General features: G+C 36.5%; 1 protein-coding gene across 3 annotated transcripts in view; it reads left to right on the top strand.

The window, feature by feature from the left end:
• USP33 (ubiquitin specific peptidase 33) overlaps positions 1-13,660 on the top strand; it is a 38,565-nt gene that overhangs the window by 17,539 nt on the left and 7,366 nt on the right. The window contains exons 9-20 of one of the 3 annotated variants that reach the window (XM_040072292.2): positions 274-352; positions 2,422-2,842; positions 3,232-3,372; positions 4,825-4,937; positions 6,270-6,442; positions 6,578-6,648; positions 7,227-7,260; positions 8,036-8,081; positions 8,744-8,924; positions 10,126-10,252; positions 11,556-11,725; positions 13,060-13,141. In XM_040072292.2, the coding sequence (XP_039928226.1) occupies positions 274-352; positions 2,422-2,842; positions 3,232-3,372; positions 4,825-4,937; positions 6,270-6,442; positions 6,578-6,648; positions 7,227-7,260; positions 8,036-8,081; positions 8,744-8,924; positions 10,126-10,252; positions 11,556-11,725; positions 13,060-13,141 (1,638 nt within the window). Of the gene's footprint in view, positions 1-273; positions 353-2,421; positions 2,843-3,231; positions 3,373-4,824; positions 4,938-6,269; positions 6,443-6,544; positions 6,649-7,226; positions 7,261-8,035; positions 8,082-8,743; positions 8,925-10,125; positions 10,253-11,555; positions 11,726-13,059; positions 13,142-13,660 lie in introns of all 3 variants that reach the window. The other 2 variants (XM_040072291.2, XM_040072290.2) reach the window with 2 other exon arrangements.

Here is a 13,660-nt window from a genome sequence, read left to right as displayed (position 1 = left end):
TTGTGCACAGTGCCAAGAGTATGTCCGATTTGTCATCTGATTGTCTGACAAGAAATGTGCCATAAAAGGCCTGATACAGTCACTGTTTCAGTTGGGTGACGAGTTTTTCAAAATCGTGTAGTTAATAATTCAATGCCAATATTATGTTTTGTTGAGATTAATATTACTGGTGTTTAATTGCAGGTAATGGTATGATCCCAGTAAAGATAAAAAAATCCATTTAAATGCTTTCTTTTTCAGTGTTTATATATTTTAAACTTTTTTTTTTTTAAGGCCTGGATCTGTTGTTCCTACTGGTTTATTTCAAGGAATTAAAACTGTTAATCCAATGTTCCGAGGCTACTCTCAACAGGTAAAACTTCCTGATGCCTTTTAAATTTGTCTAAGTCATAAAGTTATCTCTTAATTAGAAATGTAATGCTTAAGATACCTCAATACCTGTATTTGTTTAAAGCAAATGCAACATAAACTTTAGTTAATATGACTTGAAAGCAGATAATCTGAAATGGAATAATCAGTAATTAAGTCATGTTTTAGATTTATTTATATCACATTATCAAAAGTTCTTCAATTTAGGATAACTCATTTTCTTTCAGGAAAATTTAAGTAATAATATCTGAACTACTCCTTTGTGTAAAATAATGCTGCTAATGTTTGAGCAGTCCCAGAAAACAAAACAAAGATGTTGAAAAATAAAACGAATATAACAGATTTTTAATGTATTTGTCTACCAATGATGTTTTAAAAAACACACAGTATGCAGTTTCCATTTAGTATCTTGGGAAAAAGCCCCCCCAGTTTGTGTGTTACGGGAACCACAGGCTGGTAGCTTGATCAATAGGCAGGGATTATCATATTGCAGAGGCATTCTTCAGTTGCAGCTTCATACAATATCTTGGTGCACTCACACAGTGTGGAGCGCTTCAGTAAAAGCTTTAGGACTAGGTGAAAAATTTCAACCTTGTAGTTAGAAAAGCTTACTAGTATCTTCTGGGAATCTGCATTTATTAAAAGGAGTTTTGCTGTTTCCATTATGTTTTGTGTTTGTGGAGTGTAGGATTAGAACACGTGTTTTAATGTTCAATTGCTGCATGTAGCTGTAAAGTCAATGTTTAAATACTAATCTTAATATTCTGTGGTCTGCTCATGAATTTCTGAAGTGCCACCAAGATTTTTGAAAAAGCAGAAATTCAGCCTCCAAATATACCAGATAACCAAAACGAAACTGTGTGGAAACTTAATTCTTGCAGCTTTGAACACTGATGAAAACATATTTTTCTATTCAGAGCAATAGTCTTAACAAGAACTTTTTTAGGTTAGGCCTGGATCATAGTTCAGTTGTATGTTCAGCAAGATTCATGGCAACAATTAAAACACAGCAGGATTTTCATAACCAACACTCTCCTAGTGCCCAGCCTTGCAGGCTGGGCAGCCATGTCCAGTCTTCAGGGAGAAAATTACATTGGTCAATGAAAAATGTTTATCTCTTAATCTATGTCTTGATGGTTTTGTTAATTTTGCTTTTTTGTGAAAGGATTGCCAGCAAGTAGACATACTGGGTTTCTTTTCATTACCCAAATCCAAACTCAGTTCTGTAAGTTGCAATTTTTAATAAAAGAAATGTTTTGTAGTCAGCATTTTTGAGCTTAATAAGTAATTGCTATGATGGATGGGAATGTTGAGCAGCAAAAATTACTATTATGAACAACCAGAATACAGAAAGGAAAGCAGAAGAAAATAAAAGCGGTAGTAGTTGCCAACAAGAGGCTTTTGTTTTCCTGCATGCCTGCTTTATTGGATACTTTCTATTGCCATGGACCAGTGCTGATTGATGAAATTTGGTGCCTTTTAGGATGTTTCCAAACACAGATGAGACTTGTAGTAATACTTTACAGCTCTTTGTGGGAACACATTTGGGAAATCTTCTTGAGGTTTTAGAAGAGTTGTAGTATTGTTGATGGTGTGATGCATTGGAAGGACAGGCTAAGTAACATCATAGTACTTTTTAATGAAGTTCTTCATACCCAGTGAAAGCAAGGCTCTGGTTGATTTTCTGGACAAGGTTTATAAGAACTGTCTTTAAAATGTTCCTTTACAAGCAGAGCTGGGGTCTGACCTCACTGCTGATAGTTGTTTGAGTTACATTTATCATTCCAGTGAGCTGTGGCAGCATTTTTGCAGGTTGTTAAAGTAATTTATTTTGGGAATTGGAGTGTTTTGGAGGAAACTTGTATGATAAGATTACTTGTATGCAGGAAACTTACATGGTCTGGAAATGAAAGACATTTTGAACATTTGACCTGGAACTTTCTTCGTTCTTCTTTAACAGCCATCTTTCATTTTAGTTATCTGTGTCTTTTCTGATATGAATATCTTCTTGATAAAGTAGAGCAATATGGTAAAACTTGTTTGAAATTCTAGGATGCACAAGAATTTTTGCGTTGTCTAATGGATTTGCTTCATGAGGAACTTAAAGAGCCGGTTGTAGAACTGGAAGATGCCCAGCCTATGAGTGTTGAAGAGAGTATGGAAGAAGATAAAAGCCAGTCAGACTTAAGCTTTCAGCCCTGTGAATCCTGTGGTAACTGTGATAAAACAGAAAATGACACAATTTTCAAACCTGTCTTAGAGGATCCTGCAGAAACAACCATGTTAATTCAGGATGATGATAACAACTCAGTCACATCCAAAGACTGGCAGAAGGAAAAAATATCAAGCAACAAACTTAAACGAGCAAGTTCTGTGGAAGACTTGGAAAAGGACACAAACACTGCTTCAGAGACCACTGAATTTTTAAATAACCAAGGAACTGTCAAAGTACAGATACACAGCAGATTCTCAGGTACTGAATTGCTAAAGTGCAATTGAAATAGTCAAAATCTTAGCCAGAATATCAATGTGAGTGGAAATGAGTTGTAGAATACAGTAGAGGTATGGGTCGAATAGGGTAAGTGGTTTTACTTGCAAACAATGTTTCTACTTAGTTCATGTTTTCATTTTAGGTGTTCAGAATTCAATTTTAATTCCCTTGACAAGCTAACTACTTGTACTGGGTAAGGTTTCAGATAACCAGAAGAGTGGGGTTTTTTGTTTTGTTCTTAACTTAAAAGGAACTGAAATGGTGCTATGTTCTAAATGTCCTGACAGCATGGTTAAGTAAGTTATATTACCATTCTGTCTGTTCATTCTGCAGTAATTTTTTCACAGAATTTGTGCAAATCTCAATTGCAGAATACATCAATGACGTTCACATGAATGACATATCTGCAGCCCAAACACCGTCATCAGCTGAAGGGACGAACACACGCTTATCAAGCAGTCCTCCAAAATCATTCCCGTCGTGCTCTTCACTGGCACAAGTCCACAAAAAAGGTAGAGGCTCTTTATTTTCCCCTTCCTGGTACTAAATTACCCTGCATTACAGTTTTCATTGTGTTTCTTACATCTTGTGTAACAATGCAGTGTTGTTCCTAAGAGGGTTTTAGCCTTGTTTCTCGTGGGGAGAGGGAGTGTTATGTAAGCTGGACATGCAAGATTATTCCCTGTATTTCTGTAATCTTCTGATTCTTTTGAAGCATGGATAGTATTTGCCTCTATTTTGGGAAGACAGAGTATTATTTTAGACAGTTTTCTTAATAGCATTGGTTTGGAGAGAAGAGAAAGGTAGAAGAAGTTAGTATCCCCAAAGGTAATGCTCTCCAGAGAATAAGTTCATTGGTTCTTCAGCAGGAGTTCAGTAAATCACCATTTTAGTTGACTGAGGTTTAAGGAGCCATGTATAACTGTACTGTAGATAGACCTGTAAATGCTGGCTGCTTTATGGTTGTTAATGTCCCTGCAGTGCAGGGTATTTCTTTTAGCACTGCAGCACGATGCATTTATGGGCATCCGGAATATTTAGACTTTTACTGCTGCTTTAGGGCACGAGGAACAATATATAATCTTTTTTTTTCCCTGATTTGTTCACGGTAGACTACTTAAGGCAAAACTTGTCTTTCAGAGCATGCTTTTAAGGCATTGCACCAAACCCAAACCAAAAATACACCTTTAATACTGTGATCCTGCTCCATTCACTGGCCTGTCCAGATAAGTTCTGAACATTCATCTTAGCTTTTTAATGCTTTAGCATTGGTGTTGCATGACAGTGATTTAATGGACTTAAATCATTGACCTCCTTGGTTCGTTTGTTCAGCAGCTTTGACACTGCATCTGTACTACTGTCTCCAGTTTTGGCTTCACCATTACAGGAGGGTTTTAGACAACCTGAAGTGAGTCTGTCAGAAGAGGTACTCGGTCACTGGTGCTTTTCATGACCAAGGACAGGTTGAGAGACCGGGGATTTTTTAATAAGCTGCTGTTAGGCTGGACTCTAGTCTTTTGTCTGCTTAAATCCTCTGTCATCAGTGTTGTGATACAGTAACCTTGTGTGTGAGCTCTTCAGCCCAGCATGGTTGAAACTTCCCAGGAAGATCTGAGGAAATTAAGTGTCAAATAGAATGTTCCTTTTTATACCTTGGGGGATTCCTGCCAAGATGAATCCATAGGCTGTAGATTTCAAGACTGGCAGTTTGAGTTTTACTTAACAGAGGCAATCAGTTCTGGTGGTTGTCCCCAGCTGCTTGAGGAACCCACATGAATTGCCTGTACTGGCAGTAATGTGATCTTGTAATTCCCAAGAAATATTTAATAAATAGAAAACAGGGCTTGGCTCATAATTTAGCTCTGAACATAAGAGACTTCTAATTATATTGCACAAAGCTGAAGTGTAATCAGAATCCACTGTACTTTGCCTTACTGCAGCATTTTATTTTTGTCATTTTATAGTTTCAACGGTGTCGTCACCAAAAAGGAAGAAGCGTAAGAAGTACAGGAGTGTTATCTCTGATATATTTGATGGGACTATAATAAGTTCAGTCCAGTGCTTGACTTGTGATCGGGTAAGAGGAGAAAGTTCTGGCTTTTAATATTTTATTATGTTCTTTTCTGCCTGATTTATGAATATAGCTATTCTCTGGTAACTTTATATTCTTTTGTGGCAGATTTCCTGAGAAGCTTGGGATGTTTCATACTTTTTCTCTCAAATTGTAATAGTGGCTACTATCAGCATTTTGTGTTTAGAATAGCTTGTATTCATTGAGCTGAATATTTACTCAGGTCTGAGAAATAACATTTTGAGAATTGGTTTACAGCAAGGATGTGGAAAGAAGCTTGCTCATCAACTTAATTTAGGTCTTACTAGTTTTTAATAATGTTCTGAAATACCCTAACGGGCACATGCTACTGTCCTAAGTTCTCAGGTACCTAATGTTTCAAAGAAAAGACAAGACAGTGATCTAATGTAGTGCTGTAATTGTCTTATCAGATGGATTGAGGCTAACAAAATTAAGGTCTTTCAGAAAATCCAAGACACCAACTTTTGCAACAATATGAAGCATTAACTGCTTTATGAGGTTGTCATCTACTGCAAGAGGAGATGAAACATAGGAAGGAAGAGTTGATTTTTTTTTTTCTGTACTATTTGCTCAGAGAACTACTTGGAACAGCACACATGATCATTTAAAAAAAAAAAAGTCAGTTTACCTAAATATGTCTAGTGGACTGCTTTAGTTTAAAAGCAATAGTATCAAATACTGGATATCCAAATCTTTACACTGGGGACAACTTTCTCAACATAAGGCTTAAAATTAACCCTGGTGTATTTGCATGCCTTTAATACCTCTTGGTTTAGATCTAAGTATATAGAGACCTCAGGCTAATCTGGTGAACAAGTTCAAAAACAAACAAGAATTTCTAAAACATGTTTGATGTTTGACTCTGTGATTATGTGATCACTAAATGAAGCACAGAAGCAAGAAAGTGCACAGATGGGTCTCCCTTGCAGCGAGTCCAGTTACATCAGCTCAAGATAATGTCAGAGTAAAATACTGTGGAAACAGTGAACTGAAGCTTTCTGAAACTATTTTCTGTAACACATCCCGAGGCAAAAATCATAGTGCTTTGTATGGCTGATATGAAGACAAATAATCATGACCTAAAAAAATGTTTCAGTGATAAAAATGTGCAAGTTCATTCAAAAGTGGGTTTTTTTGGTTCCTCTTTTTTAGAAAATTAATTCTTATTAATGTACTTTTTAATAATTAACTTCCTACTAGTGGAATTTTCAGTGAAGCACTGACTTGGTAGTTACTAGTGAACTTTACAGAATTCAGCTTAATTACCATTTCTCTTCAAGCTTAACTCCATTGTGTTTCATTTATTTTCTTCCTTAGCTGTCTGTAACCCTGGAGACCTTTCAGGATCTGTCCTTGCCTATTCCAGGTAAGGAAGATCTTGCTAAACTCCATTCTGCAAGTCATCAGACATCTCTAGTCAAGGCAGGGTCATGTGGAGAAGCATATGCCCCCCAGGGATGGATAGCCTTTTTTATGGAATACTTCAAAAGGTAAATAATATTTACTTTGTTTGATTTAATTATTTATTTTGAAATTGTAGTTTCTGCTCTTCTGGCAGAACATTTGTTGGTTTTCTTTCTTTTCTGTCAATGATGTTTCAGGTTTGTTGTCTCATGTGTTCCTAGCTGGTTTTGGGGTCCAGTTGTAACCTTACAAGATTGTCTTGCTGCCTTTTTCGCCAGAGATGAGCTCAAGGGTAAGAGGTTAATTACCTGATCATGTTTCTTCTGTGCTTTTTTTCCTCCTGTCACAGTGAGATGATTAATGGCTTCTTAGCTTAATGCAGTTAAGCAGAGGCCACCTGTTAGTGTTATACAGTTGATCCTTGTTCTTTTGGGATCATTCATTTCAGAAAGGTAAGCTTCTCATTCAACTGAGTATTTGAGATAAATGCCTATGAAAGCTGCTTTAGAAATGTCAAGTCAGTCTGAATTTGGTTTAGTGAAATTGTATCAACTGAAAGCTCATAAAAAATCCAAGCCTACTATATTAATATTCATTCTCATAACCTCAATTTGGGCATAGTAAATTATTTCCCTTTTAAATTATATAGCATCGTCTCCTCAGATTATACTGCATCACTTCATACTTGAAGACATAAAACCTAAGAACCTTTCCTGTAGTTGCTATGTCAACACTATTATGACTGTTAAATATTGAATGCAATAAAGATAAATTCCCTTGAAACTTCTTTCTATCAAATGTACACACTTAAAGGATAACTGTTCAGATTTAGAGAATAATGGCTGGTTTTCTTCTCCCTGATGTTTGCAGGTGATAACATGTACAGCTGTGGAAGATGTAAAAAGTAAGCTGGCTTTTACCTTTGTTTTACTTCGTATTGATTTGAGGTTTTACTGCTTCTGTTAGTCAAGAGACATTTATTTCTGTTGGATATGTCCCAATGCTTTTCATCTTTTGATATGACCCTGTGTTATGACTGTCAGAAATTCAGTATTCCCAAGGTGGAGGGGTCAGGAAGCACCAACTTACCCTACCACATGTGCTTAGTTCTTTCTCATGCCCTTGCAATTTAGATGTAAGTTGGTTTTGTTTGACAAGACACAAGCTCTTAGCCCTCCTGAATACCAGCAGCTTTCCCCTGATACGCAGCAGGTCACTGAGGTGTGTTAAATAAATAAACTATGGCTTTAAATACTGAAGAACCAAGAAACCAAGTTTGAAGACTGCTTTAAGCCCTTTATGGTCCAGGAGTGTTATTTCTTCGTGTATGTGCTGTAGATAATTTTTTAGAAGTAAATGAGTTCATTTCTTTTTGGTCTTTTGCTGGGTTATCAGCTTTGATGAAGCTTCAAGTTCTTTCCTCTGTGTTAAGAGAAACTAGTTAGCTAGTTGGGACTTGATTGTACTTGCTGGTTTGAGTTTTTCAGCAGTACAGATTGTTTTATGAACCATCATTGTTTGTATCATTTTGGCTACTCCAAGTCTAGTCTACATTCCAGAAATATTTTGGGTTTTCTAATGCAATGTTCAGCTTAGGCTTTTGCTGATCTAGCTCAATAAAGTAAAACTTTTTCAGAATTAATTATTGGTTGTTTTGGTTTGGTTTTTTCTTTGCTTAGGTTAAGAAACGGAGTGAAATTCTGCAAAGTGCAAAAATTTCCTGAGGTACTGTTACAATATGCACTTTAAAGCACTTTTTTCTGCATAATTAGGAATGTGGTAAGACTAACGAGTTGCATGGAGTAAATTGTGTTTATAATGCTGTGCGATGAAAGTCTGCCTTCATATTGGCATTTGTTTAGGAATGTGATGAACGTGGTTGTTCACCCTGTAAGAAAATGAATCTTGTACATGACAAGCACAGGAATGGGATTTTCCTATGTTCTTAGTGTTGGTCTGCGGACAGTAAAACATTCCTATTCTGTGTTATTATATATACTACTGTTTATGATGTTGGTCATTGAATTAAACACCACAGCCAGACTGCAAAGCTTTTCTATATGTAACTTTACATTTAAAAAGTAATCTAGTCTTACACTTCAAAGCATGAGTTGATATCTTCAATAATCAGGAAGAATTAATGTCCCTCATGACAAGATCGTGCAATATGTGCTTTGAGAAAGAAAAAAGGTACATTTTTCAGCGCTGCATCAATGTTAGTAGTCACTGCTGATTAAAACACAAAGCTTGTGAATATGCTTCAGGTCATAGGGAAAAGTATTCTTTTTGGGCTTATAATAGGAAAAGATGGCACACACAGTTTTTTAGGTATTTAATATCAAATAATGCATATAGTTCTTGACTGACTCTGTTGATCGATCTTACAGATTCTGTGCATTCATCTCAAAAGATTTAGACATGAACTCATGTTTTCCACAAAAATTGGGACCCACGTGTCCTTTCCCTTGGAAGGCCTTGACCTTCAGCCTTTCCTTGCGAAGGACAGTCCAGCTCAGATCGTGACGTACGATCTCCTGTCTGTCATCTGCCACCATGGAACTGCCAGCAGTGAGTATGAGCTTGGTTGTTTGATCTTTGCAGTTGGTTCATCAGCACTCTTTGAGGCTGGTAACTATATACCAAAGGGGAAATAAATAAACAATGGTAATTAGAATGTGGAAGGTGAATGCTGTAATTTTTACCTTAACCCAAAAGATTTTAGGCTTGGTCTGAAAGAGTTGACACATCTCTGAAATCATATGGAATACCTAAATAAAATTGAGGATAGAAGAAAGTGAACAGGCATATTAAGTAAGAAAACCATTTAACAATATAAATGTACAAATAATGTTACCAGCAGATGACCAGTCAGTTGATCAGCTGCTCTCTAGAAGTGCTGTTCATGTTAATGCTTTGTATGCCTTAACTTTTGGAAACCGTTTACAAAGACATGTCATTTTTTAAAAATATGTTCTCTTGGATGATCATTGCCGTTTTAACACCAAAACATGTGGTAACTGCTATTTGTGGGTAGTGATGAGTAGCTGAATAAACATCTTTCTGCTGTATGTCAAGGTAATTTCTGCCTAGGTGATTTCAGTATTTTTAAGATTTGGAAAATAGGAGAAATAAGCATTTTAAGCCAGAAACTTTACATAGCTTTTTATAGAAGTTACCCCCTCATACTTCTCAAACTTAAGGTATCCATTGTTTGAATTTTTTTTTCCTTTTTTATTTTAGTGCTTGCTAGGTGGTGCTTCACATAATCAGTTTAGCAGATACTAGATTATTTACTTATTAGCAGTTAAATATATATTTTAAAATAGTAATAATTTAAAATATATTATGAAGAGTCTTGAAACACAGTTAGTTATGGTTGTGATATCATGTAGCTGTTCCATATCTGTCCTATTTTCTATTATAAAGCATACAAAAATTTGAAAAGAGTTTGTTGTGGGAGCTGATGGGGGTAAATTCAGACAATCTAACTCAGTGTCATGGTGCAGGGCTGTATTTAACACGCTGCTTGAAGAGTGCAGGAATGTGCTGAAAGTGACGTTCAACTCACCGCTAGCTAACAGAAATTCAGAAAAAAAGCTGATGCTGAGTTTGACAGAAGTTAATTTCAAAAGTCGTATCTACTAATGATTCTGTTTGTCCCATTTAAGGCTTGAGGGTTTTTTTCAGGACTTACTTCCTTTTCATGTGTTGCAGAGTAAAATGAGCAGCTCTAGGCACTCTTTGATAACTCTTACTTCCTGCACCCTAGGTGGACATTACATAGCTTATTGTCGCAACAATTTAAATAATTTGTGGTATGAATTTGATGACCAGAGTGTCACGGAAGTATCAGAATCCACAGTGCAAAATGCAGAAGCTTATGTTCTCTTCTACAGGTAAGACATTAGAAGTACAATCATATCCCTATAAGTCATGTATGTAAGTGAGTTTTGAAGCAGTTGGGCAGCTTTCAGAATTAGCTGCCCCATGAGAATTTTAACAGAAGAATTTGACCAACAAGAAAAGCCTGTGCTGGAGAAAAACTTAATCCTTCAGTTATGTCCTTAACACTTGCTCTGTCAAAGCTAAAGTGTTTATATTAAAATGAAATTTGCATAGTAAGGGATCTTGAAGCAGCAATTAAGAACTAGCCACCTTATTTTCAAATAGTGGAAGGGAATTCTGCACACGGGGAGGTTTTGCACACAGAAGGTTTTTAACTCTTAGAGCTCTAACTGGAATTGTCCAAAGTCTTTATCAGATGGGATGTAGGACAACAGAAGTTTTGACTGTGTTGTAATTTAATCCATTTTATTGTACATTTTATTATATATTTAATTTAATGCTTTCATACACTATTCTATTCCTGAGAATTGAAATGAAAGGTGAGAAGTCACATTGTTATCATCTTCAGTCTAGGGAACTTCTGTACTTGAGATAATAAAAGCAACTCAATGTTTAGATTTTAAATTCCTGGTATTAAGAGCAGTTTTCCGCTACAAGTTGGCTGCAAAATATGTTGTATCAAAGTTGCATAAAAAACAAGGTGTTCTGAGAATGTTTTAACTTTCATTAGGAGCACTCCCACCTGCCACTGTTCAAGCTGAGCCCAGGAGTCTCACTTAGTGGGCCATTTAAAAGGAATTTGGCAGTCATGCTGTATTGCCAAGAAAGAACATTCTCTTTGATTGTGGGTTAACATATTCAAATAAATAATAAAAGAATAGCATTAATGAAATACGGCTTTAAAAAAGAATATATCCACAAAAGACAACTACTGGCTTGGAGAAGAGAGATTCTCTTCCATCTAAAATGGGAAAGCAGAGTTCCTTCCAGTTTGCAGTGAGAAAAGTAGGCGGAAACAGGAAAAGTAGGGGAATTACCTGATCAGCTTACTGTGTAACTCCACTTGTGAAGGTTAAACAAGGACCACCTGGCCCAGGAGAGCAGCTTGCAAAGCTTTATCTCAAACTCTGCAGGAACTGAGCAGGCGGGCACAGCCCTTGGTGCTGTAGCACCTCTGCAGCACAGTCGGCTTCTGTCTTGCCGCCCAACTGTTTGCTTTCTTAGGCTGTGTAAACTGGGAAGTACAGACAAAGCCCAGGTAATTTACTTGAAGGCAGAGTTTTCTTTTCACAAAGTTATCTGCACTGTACACAGGGATCTGTATTTGTTTAATGATTTCTATTTCTGTGATAGAAAGAGCAGTGAAGAAGCACAGAGGGAGAGACGGAGGATATCAGGGCTACTGAATATGATGGAACCAAGTCTTCTGCAGTTCTACGTTTCCAGGCAGTGGTTAAATAAATTCAAGACGTTTGCAGAGCCAGGACCAATTTCAAATAATGACTTTCTCTGTATGCATGGAGGTGAGACTGTAACTGTGAATCATTTAAAAATAATTTGTCAACTTCCAGCTATAACAGCGGTGTATACTTGTTTCAATTAAAGCAATGTGACAATACTAAGTTCAAATTATGACTTCTTTGGTAAATTATAACTTCTAAGTAAATTCTTTCTTATTTTAGTAGCTGACTAATTAGAAATGATACTGTGTGAAGTTATACTTTTTTTTTTTCTTTTCTCTGCACATGTGATTTTGTTTATAAATTTCCTTGGTTCTTAAAGAGGAACGGTTTCTCTTATCTGCTTGCTTCTTAAACCTGAATATTCACATTTTAAAAAATCCTGTCACTATATCATCATCCTTAAAACTTACATCTGCTAATTGAAATGTTTTTCTCAGCTTGAGGCTATAAGCAGTGAGGTTTGAAAGCTGCTTTTGAGGAAATTGATCTGATGCAGAGTATCCACTGCACAGCAGTATGAAAATCAAGTAGTAATTCTGTGTATTTCATATAGGAACATAAAAATTTTAACTTGTGCTATATGTGGAAAAAAAAATAAGAGCATTACAGTAAGCAAAAGACATTTGGGGAAATACCCATATCTGAGTGCTAACATTCCAAGAAATCATTACTATGTAGTACCTATTTTCTAATAAAAGAATCAGTTCCATTAGATTGGAAGGTGGAAGTGCTGAACAAAAATCTTAGCACAGGATGATTGTGTCCCTGTAGCCATCTGCCGGGGACCTGGGAGCCCTTTGGCTTTCCTTCTGCAGGGCTGCAGCAGATGACTTGATTTTCCCTGTTCCCAAGAGTTCCTGCATAGTCCACTGTTGTTTACCATGTGCTTCAGCTCACCACTGCTAATCCTTCAAGCCCCTCCATTTCTGCCTTCCTCAAAATTTCTCTACTTTCAAGTATTCATGTTGTTTGAAGTCATTCCAAAAGGTCTGCAGCAAATAAGTGAATTTTGAATAGAAAGTTTGTTGTTGTTTATGTGCATAATCAAGATAATTAATCATCCTGACATTCTAACTGTATACCTTAAGAAGCTTTTTAAAATCATTATGTAAAATGGATTCTAGCCCTTTAATTTTAGCTATTCATATAGTTAGTTTGCTTCTGCTTTTTATGAGCTTTTCAGCCTCATAGAAGACTAAAATCAGAGTGGTGCCTCTAAATGCAGTAACAGATTATATCTAGGTAAAATTTAGTCCATAAAATTTCTCTGAATTCATTGAAAGGTTCTGGTTTTTTGTTTAGGGACATCTAACATCGTCTCCTCCCCTCCCTAAAATCCACAAGTGGGTTTTTTTATTGTTTGGGGGTTTTGTTTATTTTTATTCCTTCTGCAGGTGTTCCTCCACACAAAGCTAGCTTCATAGAGGACCTCGTTGTAATGCTACCTCAAAATATATGGGATAATCTGTACAGCAGGTAAGTTTTGAACTGTAATTGGAAAAAATCCAGTGACACGGTTTGAGAGCCTAGCAGCAACATCAGACTTTAGAATTAGTGGCTCAGGAAAAGGCAGCCCTCTGGGCACACAGCTGACTGAAGAGACTGCAGACAGCCAATTTATATCATTTTCTTGTGCAGAGTAAAAGACTGCATAGAGTAGTGTGTTATTGGGGTAGTACTTCAATATTAAGCCAATAAACATGTATGGTATGTATGAAATAACACAAAGTAGGTCAGCAAAAGTACGCTTTGCAGAGGTTTTTTGAAAGAGCTCTCTGTATCAGCTTCCTGTTCTCTTGTTGGCTAGAGACAGCTTTTCTTTTATGTTGGCTTTGAATCCATAGCCTCAGCTGCCAGTACTGCTTCAAAATAACTTATATCTGAGTCTTCTGTGTTACTGCCCCACAGTTCCATGTCAGTCAGGTTTGAGTGCTTGCTTACAAAGGAGGAATTCTTACAAGCTGTGCCTTATTTTAAAGAAACAAAAAGCTGCAG

Source organism: Hirundo rustica, chromosome 9, assembly GCF_015227805.2.
Source record: "Hirundo rustica isolate bHirRus1 chromosome 9, bHirRus1.pri.v3, whole genome shotgun sequence".
NCBI classification, from domain to species: domain Eukaryota; kingdom Metazoa; phylum Chordata; class Aves; order Passeriformes; family Hirundinidae; genus Hirundo; species Hirundo rustica.
The sequence above is the reverse complement of the archived record's forward strand: the minus strand, read 5'-3'. Positions and strand labels throughout refer to the sequence as shown.